The sequence below is a fragment of the Cherax quadricarinatus genome, chromosome 25 (assembly GCF_038502225.1).
Source record: "Cherax quadricarinatus isolate ZL_2023a chromosome 25, ASM3850222v1, whole genome shotgun sequence".
In the NCBI taxonomy this organism is placed as follows: domain Eukaryota; kingdom Metazoa; phylum Arthropoda; class Malacostraca; order Decapoda; family Parastacidae; genus Cherax; species Cherax quadricarinatus.
Window position 1 is genome coordinate 35,518,837 of NC_091316.1, and position 19,096 is coordinate 35,537,932.

The window sequence follows — 19,096 nt, forward strand, 5'->3', positions numbered from 1 at the left end:
GAGTGAGGCAGCAGGCGGTGGTGGTGATAGTGACGGTGCCATGAGTCATGTGACACCAGCAGCGGGCCACGCTAGTGCCCGCGCTGCTGACTCTGCACAACTACAACCTGCTTCGGCCGACCCCACACTCTCACAACCACAACCACAACCACAACCTGCACAACCACAACGACATTACAATATCCAGAACGCACCAGCTGACCGCATCTGGGATTGGCATCAAGATGACGAGTTTGTTCCCAATCCCCATGACTTTGATGGAGGACAAAGTGGAATACGGCCATCATGTACACTTGGGAACAATCCCACTGAACTGGAATGCTTTCAGTTGTTCTTTGATGAACCCCTGATGGACATTATTGTCAGGGAAAGCAATACATACTATGAGTACACCATGGCAAACACTATGCTTTCACCAAGATCACGCCTACACCAGTGGAAGGACACAACTGTGGCAGAGATGTATCTGTTCTTTGCCACAATAATGCTTATGCCACATGTGTATAAGCATAGTGTCAGCACATACTGGGCGACAGACCGCCTGATTTCAACCCCTGCTTTCAGTGACATTATACCAGTGAATAGATTTGTGTTACTGTTACGTATGTTACACTTTTCAGACAAAACCAGGCCTGACAGAAGCGACAGGTTATATAAGATCAGACGTGTGTTTATGTACCTGAAACAAAAGTGCTGTATGTATTTTTATCCCTTCAGGAAGCTTGTTATTGACGAGTCTTTGATTTTGTTCAAAGGAAGACTCTCATTCAAGCAGTATATACCAAGCAAGAGGAAACACTTTGGTATAAAGTTATTTGTTCTGTGTGATTGCAAAACTGGTCTGGTTTTGGATATAATTGTGTACACTGGCGGTAAAACAATGGAAGATACCAGGAAGTTACTGGGTATCTCTGGTGATGTGGTTAGAACAATGATGGAGCCATATCTTGGTAAGGGGCATATTTTATATACTGACAACTGGTACACAAGCCCTACACTCAGTGATTTCTTGCGAGTGAACATGACAGATGTGTGTGGCACAGTGCGTAGAAATCGTAAACATATCCCTAGGTTCGAAGCTGGCAGTCGTAGAGGTGAAGTGCAGGTGTTTGCTGCCAATGACATCATGGCATTTCGGTGGCATGACAAACGTGATGTCACACTGCTGACATCAGTTCACCGACACGAAATGGTAGAGACTGGCAAGCAGAATAGAGAGACCAATGAACCTATTGTAAAACCTGCAGCTGTGATGGATTACAACCTCAATATGCGCTTAGTGGACAAATGTGACATGCAGATTGGGTTTGCTGACTGTGTTCGCAATAGTTATAAGTGGTACATAAAACTGTTTTTCCATCTTCTTGACATTTCCATGCTGAATGCTTATAATATGTATAAGTTGAAGACCAAGAACAAACCCAAATATGGTGAATTTTGTTTGTCAGTCATCAGACAAATAATATTCAAGTACCAAGAAACAACACTTGCAATAGACCAGCGCCCACGAAATTATCAACACATGTCCTCTCGTCTGAGGCCTGGTGATCACTACCCCATACCACTGCCTGCTACTACTGCCAAGAAAAATGCTCAGAAGAGGTGTTTTGTCTGTGGACATACCACAAAACGCACACAAAAACGCAGAGACACTTGTTTTATGTGTGAGGAGTGTAAGACACCATTGTGCTTATACCCATGTTTCAAAGAATTCCACAAGCTGCAGCACTTCTAATAAAGTGTCCAGTGATTGTACATATGTATATATATTATAAAGCAATCGTAATAAACATTTGTTTACATTGTTTGTTTGTGTAAACAAGTTTTAGCAACATTATAATGATACGAGTGATTTTGCTATATTTGTGTTACATTCAACGAGTGTATATTTGAACATTGCACAATAATTTGGTCTCACAGGCCACAAAAGTTATGTGAAAAAATAAAATAGTGAAAAAAACAAGAAACCATCGAATACAAGTAAATAAAAGTTTACCGGGTGAGCGGCAGTCGCCGCTGTTGCCGCCAGCAGATCAATTTCAGCAAACTTCAGGACTCTATATCTCGGTAAGTACTGATGGGAAAAAATTTTTTTTGGGACTAAAACAATCAGAAAAATAATCTTAACATTTTCATAAGAAAAAATAATTTTTTTTTTTCGAATATTTTGCGACACCAGGAGCAACTTCAGGATTGGGCCCTTCGACAGTCAAAGGGTTAAATCCCATTCTGCTGCATAAGAAAATATTCTCTTATATTGATGTTCATCCCCGACATACATTCATATATAACATGTAAATGAAAACAGAACCAAAATACAAGAGAAGCACGGTATTACCAGAAGATTTGCTTTCTATGGAAAACTAAAATATAGTTAAGCAAATTCTGAGACTAATTAGGTTTACTTAGGTACAGGTCCACATAAATACAATTATTGTACCCAGTAACATGTGTAAATTACCTTGGATAACTCAAAAAAAAAAAGGCAAAGTTACTTATTTCCACTGGGGGTTAGATAAAATAATGAATTTTAATTAACATAAATTTCAGCAAAGTTAAGCAAAACAAACAAATTTGTTTGTTTAGGTTAGATAAACTAGTGAATTTTAATTAACAAAAAATTTAGCCAAGTTGGTTAGGTTGCTATGTCAATGCCAGTGAAAAAATTAACAAAAAATTACATAAACTGAAAAATTTGTTTAACTATATTTTATTATTTTCTTTGGTGGGGAAAAAGGGAAAAATGAGTCCTTAGGCAGTCCAGAGAAAATAACAAAGACAATAGCTTAAACAAAGACAAGGGAATTCCACACAAACAACTAACATTTGGCACCATGCAGATGGTCTCTATAAACACTGATTTGATTTTCAACATCAGATAAACACATTTTACATATTTAAATATTCTCAGCATAATTTTATTGTCAGGCAATAATGAGATATTTCCAAAATACCCCCCAAAAATGCAGCTGAGAGTAGAAGATATTGCAATCAATCTTGATGCATTATCAAACTACGGAATGGGTGGGAGTTAGAACTCAAGGCAGGTGAGTTTTACGACTCACTTGCCATGACTTCTAACCGCAACGGTAAAGCTGTTTCTTTGCAATCGCGTTATTACGATTTGTTGAGTCTTGATTCATTATCAATTCACTATTAATATTGACTTGGGACATATCAAAAATGGTCTCTAAATTTCATCTCCAATTTGAGTTTATTGTGAATAACTCTGGCCATGGTGAAGAATAAAAAGGCACAACACCGTGACTGAATACACAAATAACTGCACACAGGAGAAAGAAATTTATGAAGTTTTGGTCAGATTTAGATTAGTAAGTAGTCACACACAAGTGCGAAGGGAAGGAAGCCCGTATATACATGGTCACTCAGCCCTGTCCCCCCCCAACTCATATATATACAGCCTTTCTTCACTTAGCGATGTACTCGTTTACCGACAACCTAGACTTATGACGGGCTCTCTGGCCAGTATCCATACCTAAGTATGTACATTAGAGCTGATTTCCTCTATTCTGTTTATTATAATATACAGTATACAGGAGTGAATGGAGACAAATGGTTTTCAGGCTCTGACATGTTGTTGGAGTGTGAGAAAGGTAACATTTATGAAGGGATTCAGGGGAACCGGCAGGCCGGACTTGAGTCCTGGAGATGGGAAGTACAGTGTCTGCACTCTGAAGGAGAGGGTGTTAATGTTGCAGTTTTATAACTGTAGTGTAATCATGCCTCTGGCAGGACAGTGATGGAGTAAATGATGATGAAAGATTTTCTTTTTCAGGCCACCCTGCCTTGGTGGGAGATGGCCAATGTGTTAATAAAAAAAAAATACTGTATAAACATTTAAAAATATACTGGAAATGTTGTAAGTGGTGCAAAGGTGACATTAAAACAATATCAAAGATGGTTGACACAAATCCAGTACCATTATAGTATGTTCCTCACAGAGCGACAAATTCATTTATCAGTGTGGTCTTAATAACAGAACTCCGTCGTTAAGTGAGGAGAGGCTGTACTGGCTCCCTTTTAATGCTTGTGTGTGACTGCTTATTGGTCTAAGTTGTACCAAAACGTCGTCATAAGTTTCTGGTACATTTGGGTTATTTGCATATCCAGCTATGGTAATGAGCTACAGTATTTTCTGTTAATAAAACATTCAACATTACCAGGACAGTCTTCACCTTAATACATCACAAAGTATTTGTCATCTTCAAAATAAAATTAATAATAGATCCAGAGGAGACAAACAAACTACAAAGTTCTCTCTCTCTCAACACATCGGCCGTATCCCACCGAGACGGGGTGGACCACCAAGGCGGTGTGGACCACCTAGGCAGGGTGGACCACCAAGGCGGGGTGGAACACCGAGGCGGGGTGGACCACCGAGGCGGTGTGGACCACCGAGGCAGGGTGGACCACCGAGGCGGGATGGACCACCGAGGTGGTGTGGACCACTGAGGCAGGGTGGACCACCAAGGCGGGGTGGACCACCGAGGTGGGGTGGACCACCGAGGCAGGGTGGCCCACCGAGGCAGGGTGGCCCAAAACGAAAAACAAAAGTTTCGCCTTTTACATTTAGTAATATATACAGGAGAAGGGGTTACTAGCCCTGTGCTCCCGGCATTTTTGTTGCCTCTTACAATACGCATGGCTTATGGAGGAAGAATTCTGTTCCACTTCCCCATGGAGATAAGAGGAAACAAACAAGGACAAGAACTAGAAAGAAAATGGAAGAAAACCCAGAGGGGTGCGTATATATGTGCTCATACATGTATGTGTAGTGTGACCTAAGTGTAAGTAGAAGTAGCAAGATGTACCTGAAATCTTGCATGTTCATGAGACAGAAAAAAGGACACCAGCAATCCTACCATCATGTAAAACAATTACAGGCTTTCGTTTTACACTCACTTGGCAGGACGGTAGTACCTCCCTGGGCGGTTGCTGTCTACCAACCTACTACCTAATTACAAAGTTCTTCTTTCTTTCTTTCAACACACCGGCCGTATCCCACCGAGGCAGGGTGGCCCAAAAGGAAAAACGAAAGTTTCTCCTTTTACATTTAGTAATATATACAGGAGAAGAGGTTACTAGCCCCTTGCTCCCGGCATTTTAGTCGCCTCTTACAACACGCATGGCTTATGGAGGAAGAATTCTGTTCCACTTCCCCATGGAGATAAGAGGAAACAAACAAGGACAAGAACTAGAAAGAAAATGGAAGAAAACCCAGAGGGGTGCGTATATATGTGCTCATACATGTATGTGTAGTGTGACCTAAGTGTAAGTAGAAGTAGCAAGATGTACCTGAAATCTTGCATGTTCATGAGACAGAAAAAAGGACACCAGCAATCCTACCATCATGTAAAACAATTACAGGCTTTCGTTTTACACTCACTTGGCAGGACGGTAGTACCTCCCTGGGCGGTTGCTGTCTACCAACCTACTACCTAATTACAAAGTTCTTCTTTCTTTCTTTCAACACACCGGCCGTATCCCACCGAGGCAGGGTGGCCCAAAAGGAAAAACGAAAGTTTCTCCTTTTTTTTTTTTTATTATTATCACACCGGCCGATTCCCACCAAGGCAGGGTGGCCCGAAAAAGAAAAACTTTCACCATCATTCACTCCATCACTGTCTTGCCAGAAGGGTGCTTTACACTACAGTTTTTAAACTGCAACATTAACACCCCTCCTTCAGAGTGCAGGCACTGTACTTCCCATCTCCAGGACTCAAGTCCGGCCTGCCGGTTTCCCTGAATCCCTTCATAAATGTTACTTTGCTCACACTCCAACAGCACGTCAAGTATTAAAAACCATTTGTCTCCATTCACTCCTATCAAACACGCTCACGCATGCCTGCTGGAAGTCCAGGCCCCTCGCACACAAAACCTCCTTTACCCCCTCCCTCCAACCCTTCCTAGGCCGACCCCTACCCCGCCTTCCTTCCACTACAGACTGATACACTCTTGAAGTCATTCTGTTTCGCTCCATTCTCTCTACATGTCCGAACCACCTCAACAACCCTTCCTCAGCCCTCTGGACAACAGTTTTGGTAATCCCGCACCTCCTCCTAACTTCCAAACTACGAATTCTCTGCATTATATTCACACCACACATTGCCCTCAGACATGACATCTCCACTGCCTCCAGCCTTCTCCTCGCTGCAACATTCATCACCCACGCTTCACACCCATATAAGAGCGTTGGTAAAACTATACTCTCATACATTCCCCTCTTTGCCTCCAAGGACAAAGTTCTTTGTCTCCACAGACTCCTAAGTGCACCACTCACTCTTTTTCCCTCATCAATTCTATGATTCACCTCATCTTTCATAGACCCATCCGCTGACACGTCCACTCCCAAATATCTGAATACGTTCACCTCCTCCATACTCTCTCCCTCCAATCTGATATTCAATCTTTCATCACCTAATCTTTTTGTTATCCTCATAACCTTACTCTTTCCTGTATTCACCTTTAATTTTCTTCTTTTGCACACCCTACCAAATTCATCCACCAATCTCTGCAACTTCTCTTCAGAATCTCCCAAGAGCACAGTGTCATCAGCAAAGAGCAGCTGTGACAACTCCCACTTTGTGTGTGATTCTTTATCTTTTAACTCCACGCCTCTTGCCAAGACCCTCGCATTTACTTCTCTTACAACCCCATCTATAAATATATTAAACAACCACGGTGACATCACACATCCTTGTCTAAGGCCTACTTTTACTGGGAAAAAATTTCCCTCTTTCCTACATACTCTAACTTGAGCCTCACTATCCTCGTAAAAACTCTTCACTGCTTTCAGTAACCTACCTCCTACACCATACACTTGCAACATCTGCCACATTGCCCCCCTATCCACCCTGTCATACGCCTTTTCCAAATCCATAAATGCCACAAAGACCTCTTTAGCCTTATCTAAATACTGTTCACTTATATGTTTCACTGTAAACACCTGGTCCACACACCCCCTACCTTTCCTAAAGCCTCCTTGTTCATCTGCTATCCTATTCTCCGTCTTACTCTTAATTCTTTCAATTATAACTCTACCATACACTTTACCAGGTACACTCAACAGACTTATCCCCCTATAATTTTTGCACTCTCTTTTATCCCCTTTGCCTTTATACAAAGGAACTATGCATGCTCTCTGCCAATCCCTAGGTACCTTACCCTCTTCCATACATTTATTAAATAATTGCACCAACCACTCCAAAACTATATCCCCACCTGCTTTTAACATTTCTATCTTTATCCCATCAATCCCGGCTGCCTTACCCCCTTTCATTTTACCTACTGCCTCACGAACTTCCCCCACACTCACAACTGGCTCTTCCTCACTCCTACAAGATGTTATTCCTCCTTGCCCTATACACGAAATCACAGCTTCCCTATCTTCATCAACATTTAACAATTCCTCAAAATATTCCTTCCATCTTCCCAATACCTCTAACTCTCCATTTAATAACTCTCCTCTCCTATTTTTAACTGACAAATCCTTTTACATTTAGTAATATATACAGGAGAAGAGGTTACTAGCCCCTTGCTCCCGGCATTTTAGTCGCCTCTTACAACACGCATGGCTTATGGAGGAAGAATTCTGTTCCACTTCCCCATGGAGATAAGAGGAAACAAACAAGGACAAGAACTAGAAAGAAAATGGAAGAAAACCCAGAGGGGTGCGTATATATGTGCTCATACATGTATGTGTAGTGTGACCTAAGTGTAAGTAGAAGTAGCAAGATGTACCTGAAATCTTGCATGTTCATGAGACACCAGCAATCCTACCATCATGTAAAACAATTACAGGCTTTCGTTTTACACTCACTTGGCAGGACGGTAGTACCTCCCTGGGCGGTTGCTGTCTACCAACCTACTACCTAATTACAAAGTTACTAGCGCATAATATTAAACTCAAGCCAAACTTACCTCCTAGGCTCGGCAGCAGCAGGTTATATAGCAAGTGAAACAGACAAAATTGCATTAGCATTTAATATTGTAGAGCATTTATATATGGAGCAAATACAAAAATGCTGAGGATTTAAGAAGCTGTTAATGAGGCAATGTTATAATGTATATATTGTATTTCCTGAAAGACGGGAAGCTCGGCAGTACTAAATCCCTGTCAAGTAACTTAGGGAAAGGATGGGATTATGTGCCTTATGGGGTTAAAATATAGTGGGATGCAGAGTTATAATACAGTGGGATGCAGAGTTATAATGTAGTGGGATGTGAAGTTAAATTATAGTGGGATGTGAGGTTAAAATATAGTGGGATGTGAGGTTAAAATATAGTGGGATGTGAGGTTAAAATCTGTGAGATGTCAGGGAGTTAAAGCACCTTGCATGGTGCTCTGGCTCTCACACCATTAATAACATTTATGGTATGAAAGGCAAAAAAATGATGTCAGCCAATTAATTACCCTTATCAGAGGCACTTGTTAATAGATGCCTGGCCTTCTGTGTGTATTAGTTACCATTTGTTTAGGGTATTTTTTTGTTGCAATACAAAGACACAAGCATTTATTTTTACAATGTTTCACTCACAAGTGAGCTATTTCAGGTCATAAAAATGACTTGACTGTAAGGCTGTACTGTACACTGGACTCCAGCTCAATGATATTCACTTATAATTCTGAATAACGACTAAACAAATAGGATGGTAAGACGATGATTACAAAGGAGTTTTTACTGATACAGTGTTTAATCACAAACTAGTTTTATAGAGTATGTAAAACACAAGAAAAACTCCTGTGTAAGTACAATTGGTATGTCCGATACTGAGCGTGTAAGTTTGAGGAGCTGGGTACTGAGTGTGCGAGTTTGAGGAGCAATGGACTAAAGAAGCCACTGGCTGGCAGAAAGTTTCCAGCATATACAAAAATATTGCACAAGTGTCTCATTTATCTACTTGTCAATTTTCTAAACCTAGTGTGGGTTGATAAGTCTGCTGCTGCAATGATCTCCTGCTTCTTGGATCTCAACCATTAATCACTGGACTCCTCAGACCTCACATACTCACATCTGACTTACCAGAAATCCACCACATACCAGTTGCTTCCTTTTGTGCCTAACAATATTTTATTACATGTAAGCTAAATTATCCGTGCACTGCATAAAACAAAAATGTGAATTTGAATTTGATGTTCTTCATAGATTGTGACTTACTCTGGTGTTTTATGTATACAGTACATACTTTACAAAGCCAATTTGTGGTGAAACATAAAAATAAAGAGGACTCTGCAATCAGCATTTTACTGTTGGTATTTCACAGTTTCTCTGGAAATAATAGTAATTACATATGGAATAATATTGTCCTAACTCACATCTCAAGTCATAGCATGGATTTCTATGAGAAAATGTGATTCGCTTAAAGCATTTTTTGTTTAACAAACCATTCCTCCGGTTCCTATTTATACCATGGGAGTCCTCCGGTCCCTATTTATACCATGGGAGTCCTCTGGTCCCTATTTATACCATGGGAGTCCTCCAGTCCCTATTTATACCATGGGAGTCCTCCGGTCCCTATTTATACCATGGGAGTCCTCCAGTCCCTATTTATACCATGGGTGTCCTCTAGTCCCTATTTATACCATGGGAGTCCTCTAGTCCCTATTTATACCAGGGGAGTCCTCTAGTCCCTATTTATACCATGGGAGTCCTCTGGTCCCTATTTATAGCATGGGACTTTTCCGGTCCCTATTTATACCATGGGAGTCGACTTATGTAGTATTAAACCAGATTGGATCATTGAGTGCAAAGAGATGGAGCCTTGATTACACAGTCACTAATTGCAACCTTGTCTCTGATTTGTCAGGCTGATACTAATGTTGATAAATGAGATGCCTGTGTAACATTTGGAAATCTTTATTCTGGAAACTTTTCACCATGCAGTGGCTTCTTCAGTCCAATGCAGAGAAAAGTGGGAATACTGAGGAGTTTGAGGTAAACAGTCCCTTAGCCTTGAGTTGATGTATTCAATCCATCACTCTTGACAAAAGGTACTTTTATCAAGACTGATGGACTGACCACATTGACTCTAGGCTGAGGGGCTGATTACCTCCTCCTCCTCCTCCTCTTCCTCCTATTCATCTTCCACTTTTCTTTGCATTGGACTGAAGAAGGCACTGCTTTGGTAAAACATTTCCAGAATCAAGATTCCCAAATGTTGCGTAAGCATCTCATTTATCAACCTGTTAGTTTTGTAAACTATTTATATGCAACCTCTTAAAAACATAGAGAAAGACTTGAGGAAATTCACTTCTACATGAAAAACTGTCTTCCTGAGTTATGACTGTCTTGTATTATCATAACACTGGTGTTTATATTATACAACAATGAAGACCTTACATATCTAGTACAGTGGACCCCCGGTTAACGATTTTAATCCGTGCAAGAGGGATAATTGTTATGCGAAATAATCGTTATGCGAATGAATTTTCCCCATAAGAAATAATGGAAATAAAATTAATCCGTGCAAGACACCCAAAAGTATGAAAAAAATTTTTTTTACCACATGAAATATTAATTTTAATACACACAAACTGAAAAAGGCATGCACACTTACATGACACTTACTTTTATTGAAGATCTGGTGATGACTGATGGGATGGGAGGAGGGGAGAGCATTATCTTCTTACTGTTTAGAAGGGGAATCCCCTTCCATTACGACTTGAGGTAGCAAGTCCTTTTCCGGGGTTACTTCCCTTCTTCTTTTAATGCCACTAGGACCAGCTTGAGAGTCACTGGACCTCTGTCGCACAACAAATCTGTCCATAGAGCTCTGTACCTCCCGTTCCTTTACGATTTGTCTAAAATGGGCCACAACATTGTCATTGAAATAGTCACCAGCACGGCTTGCAACAGCTGTGTCAGGGTGATTTTCATCCATAAAGGTTTGCAGTTCAACCCACTGTGCACACATTTCCTTAATCTTTGAAGTAGGCACAATGGATTCCACAACTGGCATAGGCTTCTCAGGGTTAGCCCCAAACCCTTCAAAATCTTTCTTAATTTCCATACTAATTCTCACCCTTTTTACCACAGGGTTGGCACTAGAAGCTTTCTTGGGGCCCATGGTCACTTATTTTCCAGAAACAGCACCGAAAACACTGTAATAATACGAAATATTCCGAGTGTATGCTTGGATGTTACCGCGGAGGCTGGCTGGTAAACAATGGGACGGGCGGCACATGTGAGGGCACATTGGACGCGTCTCGGACGAAAATCGGTGAGCGGGTTTTTAATCGGTATGCGCGGAAAAAATTTTGCGATAAAAGTAATCGGTATGCGGAAAAATCGCTATGTGATGCCATCGTTATGCAGGGGTCCACTGTATATAATAGAATATGTTAGGCAGTGTATGGCCAGTAGGAACCATACAGTACCTGAAGTATCAGAGGTAATCAGGTTTGATTCAAGGGAAAAAGGGGTAGTTTTGGTTTCTTCAAGCAAGAGCTCTTCACCAGCAGGGGGTCAATAAATGATGAAATATTTTAATCATCAAAAATTCAGTAGCAGCCTATCAGTAATACAGTTATGTACAGTTTTAATCATAAAATGATTTGTGAAGGAAGGTATGTAAGATGTACAATACTGTACAGAGGGGTGTGCAGGATCTACACTCAAGTACCTACTGTACAGTACTATCATCAGTCAGAAACAGTCACTTATGTCAAATATATTTGTAAAGCAGTGCTAAACCAGAAGGGTTTGTGAAGTAATTAGATTTGATCCAATGAAGGGGAGGGTCACTCCAGGTAGTTGAATTTAAGTCATGGAGGTTGGAAATACAGTGCCTACCTCTGAAGGATGAGTGAGGATGTTACAATGCTGGAGGTGGGAAGTACAGTGCCTGCACTTTGAAGGATGAGTGAGGATGTTACAGTCCTGGAGGTGGGAAGTACAGTGCCTGTACTCTGAAGGATGAGTGAGGATGTTACAGTCCTGGAGGTGGGAAGTACAGTGCCTGTACTCTGAAGGATGAGTGAAGATGTTACAGTCCTGGAGGTGGGAAGTACAGTGCCTGCACTTTGAAGGATGAGTGAGGATGTTACAGTCCTTGAGGTGGGAAGTACAGTGCCTGTACTCTGAAGGATGAGGAGGATGTTACAGTCCTGGAGGTGGGAAGTACAATGCCTGCACCCTGAAGGATGAGGATATTACAGTCCTGGAGATGGGAAGTACAGTGCCTATACTCTGAAGGATGGGTGAGGATATTACAATCCTGGAGATGGGAAGTACAGTGCCTGCACCCTGAAGGATGAGTGAGGATATTACAGTCCTGGAGGTGGGAAGTAGAGTGCCTGCACTCTGAAGTTTGAGTGAAGATGTTACAGCTCAGGTCATCTGAACTATAATGTCAGTACACTTCCGGCAACACAACAATTGAACTAATGTGCTTCTTCAATTTTAGCCAATGTGCTAAAAAAAGTGAACTGCCAATATTAGTGTAGAAAAGACATGGATGCAAATCAAGTTTTTGTGGCAACATTTCACTCTATAAAGAGTGATTCATCACAATAACAATAGAAGCTTGATCTATGCATGTGTTGTTTCTTCCCTAATTTGTTTTGTGTATCAATATTTGTTGTGTTGGGTATCAATATTTGTTGTGTTGGGTATCAATATTTGTTGTGCTGAGCTCACGGAAGTCACCGAGAATATAAAGTCACTTAAAAATAACTCAGGGAATCTGTCTCATGTCCCATCATTATTGTACAAGCGAGCGGCCAATGTCCTTTCGCATGCTATTTCATTACTTTTTAACAAGTCGTATCCAAAACGGTTGGGATCCTCTCCAAGATACGATACTACGTGCCGCAAACTGCCCTTCTCACACTATACCATTCACTTATATATCCATACCTCACCTATGCTATCTGTGCTTGGGGTTCAACTGCAGCAACACACCTAAAGCCAATAATAACCCAACAAAAAGCCGCAGTAAGAATAATCACTAAATCCCATCCCTGGCAACACACCCCCCCCACTCTTCATAGATCTAAACTTACTCCCTGTTCAGTACATCCACACTTACTACTGTGCAATCTACATCTACAGGACCTTAAATTCCAATATCAACCTTGACCTAAAATGCTGTCTTGATAGTTGTGACAGAACCCACAGGCACAACACCAGACACAAACATCTCTATGACATTCCCTGTGTCCGACTAAACCTTTACAAAAATTCATGTATGTCAAAGGCCCTAAAATCTGGAACACCCTACCTGAAAATTCCAAAACTGCAGACACATTCATCACCTGCAAAACTACCATCAGAAAACATCTTATCTCCCTGATACACCCTGTCAACTAATAATATGAATACCACCTGGTGGTTCACACTTACACTCACTCACCCATTTGACCATAAACAGAAATATCAATCTCAATCTCAAAATAATGAATCTTAACTAGTCAAAAGTTGGCCTGTGATACTCCAATACTGAAACTATGTATAGTGCCAAAACAAAAGCATTCACATTGCTAAACTCACAACTAGTATTTAGTCACTTAGCCATAATACCAACTTATCTCATAATTTTGTAACATTTTAAACCTAAGATTTAATATAAGTCTGCCCGAAATGCCTAGCCATGCTAGGCATTCTAGTGGTACACTCTGTAATTATTATTTTACTACATGCAAACCACACAATAACCAAATTCTGTAAACTCAGCATTGTAATACTTATAGAGAATAAAGTTTGAATTTGAATTTGAATTTGAAAGTCACTAGAAACTAGCACCTTCCAGAAACTACTCAAGATGGCAAGGGTTACACCAATACATAAAGGTGGTGACCCTACAGATTTAAACAACTACAGGATAGTTGTGACAGAACCCACAGGCATAACACCAGACACAAACATCTCTATGACATTCCCCGTGTCCGACTAAACCTTTACAAAAATTCAATGTATGTCAAAGGCCCTAAAATCTGGAACACCCTACCTGAGAACTCTAGAACTGCAGACACATTCATCACTTTCAAAACTACCATTAGAAAATATCTTATCTCCCTGATACACCCTGTCAACTAACTACACGAATACCACCTGGTGGTTCACACTTACACTCACTCATCCATTTGACCATAAACAGAAATATCAGTCTCAATCTTAAAATAATGAATCTTAACTAGTCATAAGTTGGCCTGTGATACTCCAATACTGAAACTATGTATTGTGCCAAAACAAAAGCATTCACATTGCTAAACTCACAAACTAGTATTTAGTCACTTAGCCATAATACCAACTTACCTCATAATTTGTAATATTTTAAATTTAAGAATTAATCTAAGTCTGCCTGAAATGCCTAGCCATGCTAGGTGTTCTAGTGGTACACTCTGTAATTAGTATTTTACTACATGTAAACCACACAATAACCAAATTCTGTAAACTCAGCATTGTAATCCTTATAGAGAATAAACTTTGAATTGAATTGAATTGAATTGAATATTTGTTGTGTTGTTTATCAACATTTGTTGTGTTGTTCATCAACATTTGTTGTGTTGTTTATCAACATTTGTTGTGTTGTTCATCAACATTTGTTGTGTTGTTCATCAACATTTGTTGTGTTGTTTATCAATATTTGTTGTGTTGTTTATCAACATTTGTTGTGTTATCAACATTTGTTGTGTTGTTTATCAACATTTGTTGTGTTGTTCATCAACATTTGTTGTGTTGTTCATCAACATTTGTTGTGTTGTTCATCAACATTTGTTGTGTTGTTTATCAACATTTGTTGTGTTGTTTATCAACATTTGTTGTGTTGTTTATCAATATTTGTTGTGTTGTTTATCAACATTTGTTGTGTTATCAACATTTGTTGTGTTGTTTATCAACATTTGTTGTGTTATCAACATTTGTTGTGTTGTACATCAATATTTCCACTATGTATTAATATTTGTGTTGCTTTATGTATGAATATTTATAACATCTTTGGATCAGTATTTGTCTTATGTCAAGATGTCTAAATTATAATTTGCACTTAATTAAAATGTCTAAAAAATTAATTTCTAGAAGGTCATAAAAATTCAATGCATAAAGATCTATGCAGACAGTTCTAACAGGTGTTTGATTAGTATATTATGATAACAAAAGCAATTTGAGTGTGGTTGCCCATGCACTTCTGGAAAGACAGTCAGGGACTGAGTGATGGTGAATGTGTCTTTTTTGGGGGTCACGAACAATTGAGTTAAAAAAAAAAAGCAAGCAATAAATGCAGCCTCTTTATGAGCAACTTAATATTTACAGCATCAGAGGAACTTAGCACATACTGTACAGGTGCTCCTTGACTTAAGATGGATTGACTTGGATTGACAATAGTTTGATTTTACAGTGGTTCAACTTACAACATTTCAACTTTACAATGGTGCAGAAGCAATTACTTTGGAGATGAAACTTGAGAAAGTTACCCAGCATGAAGCCAGGAAGTCTATAACTTGTATACATTTTATTACTTTTCAATATTGATATTTAGTTACAGTAATTATTTGTTTATTTACTTATTCAGTGACAGTATTTATTTATTTATTTAGCATATCAAATACATTTTTGACTTACGATATTTTCAACTTATGATGGGTTCGTTGGAACATAATTCCATCATAAGTCGAGGAGCATCTGTATATATATATAACATCAAAAGTATATATTTCCAGTACATTTACAGTGCAGCAAATGTGCAGAATATATCAAGAGTATTATTTTCATGCAACTTTATGGGGCTGAGGTAATAAATTGTTACAAAAGCTAAACAGTGATTATTTAGTTAAGAGCTTAACAAAATTAGCAAAACTCAACCTATCGTGCTGAGCAAACAGTAATTTACTGTGACTCCAGGCCCACTATATTTCTCTTATAACTAAGTAACTTGTTGTATCTTCCTCTACTCAATCACTCCACAAAACTAAAGATCAATGACTCAGTTTGAAACAGTAAGTTATACTTTGAAATTGTACCAATTGTTTACTATCTACCTTTCTTATTGTATATATGATTGTAGTTAACTGCATAAAAAGTCCTACTTAATAGTCTATGTCTGAATCTTATGTCATACTCTATTATGTGCCAATAATTTAAGGTATCCTCAGGCTAGTGCACTCTCCACCTCCAGGACTCAAGTCTGGCTAACCAGTTTTCTTGAATCTTGTCACAAAATATTTATCTTGCTCATACACTAACAACTCATGAAATCCCAAAAGCCATTTGTCTCCACTCCTATCTAAAACACTGACATATGCCTGCTGTATGTCCAAGCCTCTTGCACACAAAACCTTCTTTACCCCCCCCCTCCATCCTTTCCTAGTATGACCGCTCCCCCTACACCAATAATGTATAAAGGCAGTGTTATGCATCAATAATGTATAAAGGCAGGGTTATGCATCAATAATGTATAAAGGCAGGGTTATGCATCAATAATGTATAAAGGCAGAGTTATGCATCAATAATGTATAAAGGCAGGGTTATGTATCAATAAGAAGAGAGGTATGACAAGGTTCTTGGAGCTGGAAGAGTGTGGACTTAGAAGTGACCAGTGAAGAGGTGGAGCCAGGAGCTATGACTCAACCTTTGCCACCTCTTATAGATGAGTAAACATGGAAGCACAGAGTCAAATCCTCAAGTTCACATTGCAGTAGCTTTCTCACATTATTGGTGTTTTTGAGTCACAATAACATACCAATATTTGCTTAGGAGTATAGGTTACAATTTCCTTAAAATTTTTAAGTGCTTTGAGTACACATTTATAGGAAACCTTCCTTGGAGGAAATCAGCACTAATTCTTACCTTTGCTATGAGATCCTTTGCTCTGGATTCAAACAAATGCTCGAGTTTCTGAGTATCGATGGGAATGTGTTCGATCTTATCCCATACGGTCTTGTTGTGTATTCGTGGGTCTTCTCGAACCTATGAAAATTATGGAATGCTAAAATTAACAAGTTAAAAATTGCCAACCATATGAAGTCAATGAAGGAGAATCAGAAAATAAAAATAAATTGTAGGCCTCTACCTGTTACAGGCGGGCCTGCTTGACAGCATTTAGCTTTATGACATTTCACTAATGCAGGAGTTATTATACTCATTCTTCATTTATTCATTTATTTATTTATTTATTTAAAAATTTGAGCACACATACAGAGGTACAACAAATACAGGTAAGAGTAGTATGCCAAAGCCACTTATACTATGCATAGCATTACGGGCTGGCTTAAAATTAACTTAAGATTAACTAAGCAATGATGAAATCAGTGATAAAACATTAATGTAAACAGGTTACTATAAAGCACAAGTGAGTATTACAAAGACAGGTCATATGGTTGTATGCATTGTTGTACATTCAGTAGAATGGAGTATTCTGTTAGGTAGTGTATTTAAAAAATACTAAAGTTAGATTGGGTTTTAGGTTTAACATTTATGTGATATAATTGTGAGAAACATTTAAGATATACAATTTATAAGGTTCAGTTATTCAGTATTTATTTGGTTTTGGGTGAGTAAGTGATCTTTGAGAAGAGACTTGAATTTATAAACAGGTAGTGTTTCTTTTATATTTACAGGTAATGAATTCCAGATTTTAGGGCCTTTTATGTGCATTGAGTTTTTACATAGTGTGAGATGGACACGGGGAACATCAAAGAGTGATCTGTGCCTTGTGTTATGGTCATGTGTTCTGTTGAGGTTGGCAAGGAGATGTTTGAGGGGAGGGTTAATATCAGAGTTAAGTGTTCTATGTATGTAATAGGTGCAGTAGTAAGTATGGATGTTTTGTATGGTGAGGAGGTTTAGTGTATTGAATATTGGTGGAGTGTGCTGCCTATAGTGAGAATTTGTTATCATTCTAACTGCAGCCTTTTGTTGGGTAATTAGTGGTCTGAGATGGTTACTTGTTGTTGAGCCCCATGCACAAATTCCATAGGTGAGATAGGGGTAAATAAGAGAGTGATATAGGGCCAGGAGGGCTGACTGTGGAGCATAGTACCGTATCTTCGATAGTATGCCTACAGTCTTGGAAATTTTCTTAGAAATTTGTTGTATATGTGTATGAAATTTGAGTCTATTATCAGGTTGGATTCCTAAGAATTTTCCCTCTGTTAGCTTTGTGATAGGTGATCCGTTTATCATTATGTTAAGAGGGACATCTGTAGCTCTGTTACCAAACTGAATGAAGTAGGTTTTGTCAATGTTTAGTGTAAGTTTGTTAGTTCTCATCCAGGTAGATATTTTCTGTAATTCGGTATTTACAGTATTGGCTAGCGTGACTGGGCTCGGGTGGGAGAAGACGTATGTAGTGTCATCTGCAAATAGTGTGGGTTTGAGTAATTGCGAAGCATTTGGTAGGTCATTTATGTATAGGAGAAAGAGAAGAGGGCCAAGGACACTTCCCTGTGGGACACCAACTGTAATTGGTTGTGCAGAGGAGTTTGCCCCATTTGCATACACATATTGGCTTCTGTTGCTGAGGTATGACTTGAGGTAGTTGAGGGAGTGCCCTCTTATACCATAGTGTGACAATTTTACGTGGAGCAAGTCATGGTCAACTGTATCAAAAGCTTTACGTAAGTCAATGAAGATCCCCAGTGGGACTTCTTTTTTCTCTATTGCAGTGTATATATGTTCTAGCATGTGTATAATAGCATCATTAGTATTTTTATTAGGCCTGAATCCAAATTGGCAGGGGTTGAGTATGTTTTGGGAGATAAGGTAGGAGTAGATTCGTTTATGAATTAATTTTTCGAAGATTTTTGAGAGAGGGTGTAAGTTGGATATTGGCCTATAGTTATTCAACTCTGTTTGGTCTCCTCCTTTGTGGATCGGGGTGACCCTTGCTATTTTGAGTACTGTAGGGAAGGTGGAGGATTCAATGGATTTGTTAAAGAGTGTTGCAATGATTGGTGATAGCACTTGTGACACTTTTTTGTATATAAAGGGTGGTAAGGTATTTAAATCTCCTGCCTTGTTTTTTAGTGTGTTGATAATAAGGGAGACTTCGTATGGGTTAGTCGGAGCTAGGAACAGTGTGTTCGGGTAGTTGCCGGTGAGGTAGTCATTTGGTGGGGTATCTGAGCTTGGGATTTTAT

General features: G+C 39.3%; 1 protein-coding gene across 1 annotated transcript in view; it reads right to left on the reverse strand.

The window, feature by feature from the left end:
- The window catches only part of LOC128697310 (FH1/FH2 domain-containing protein 3-like), a 59,258-nt gene that overhangs the window by 31,988 nt on the left and 8,174 nt on the right, over window positions 1–19,096 (reverse strand). Inside the window, exon 2 of the mRNA XM_070088711.1 lies at window positions 16,806–16,925. Within this exon, the coding sequence (XP_069944812.1) occupies window positions 16,806–16,925 (120 nt within the window). The remainder of the gene's footprint in view (window positions 1–16,805; window positions 16,926–19,096) is intronic.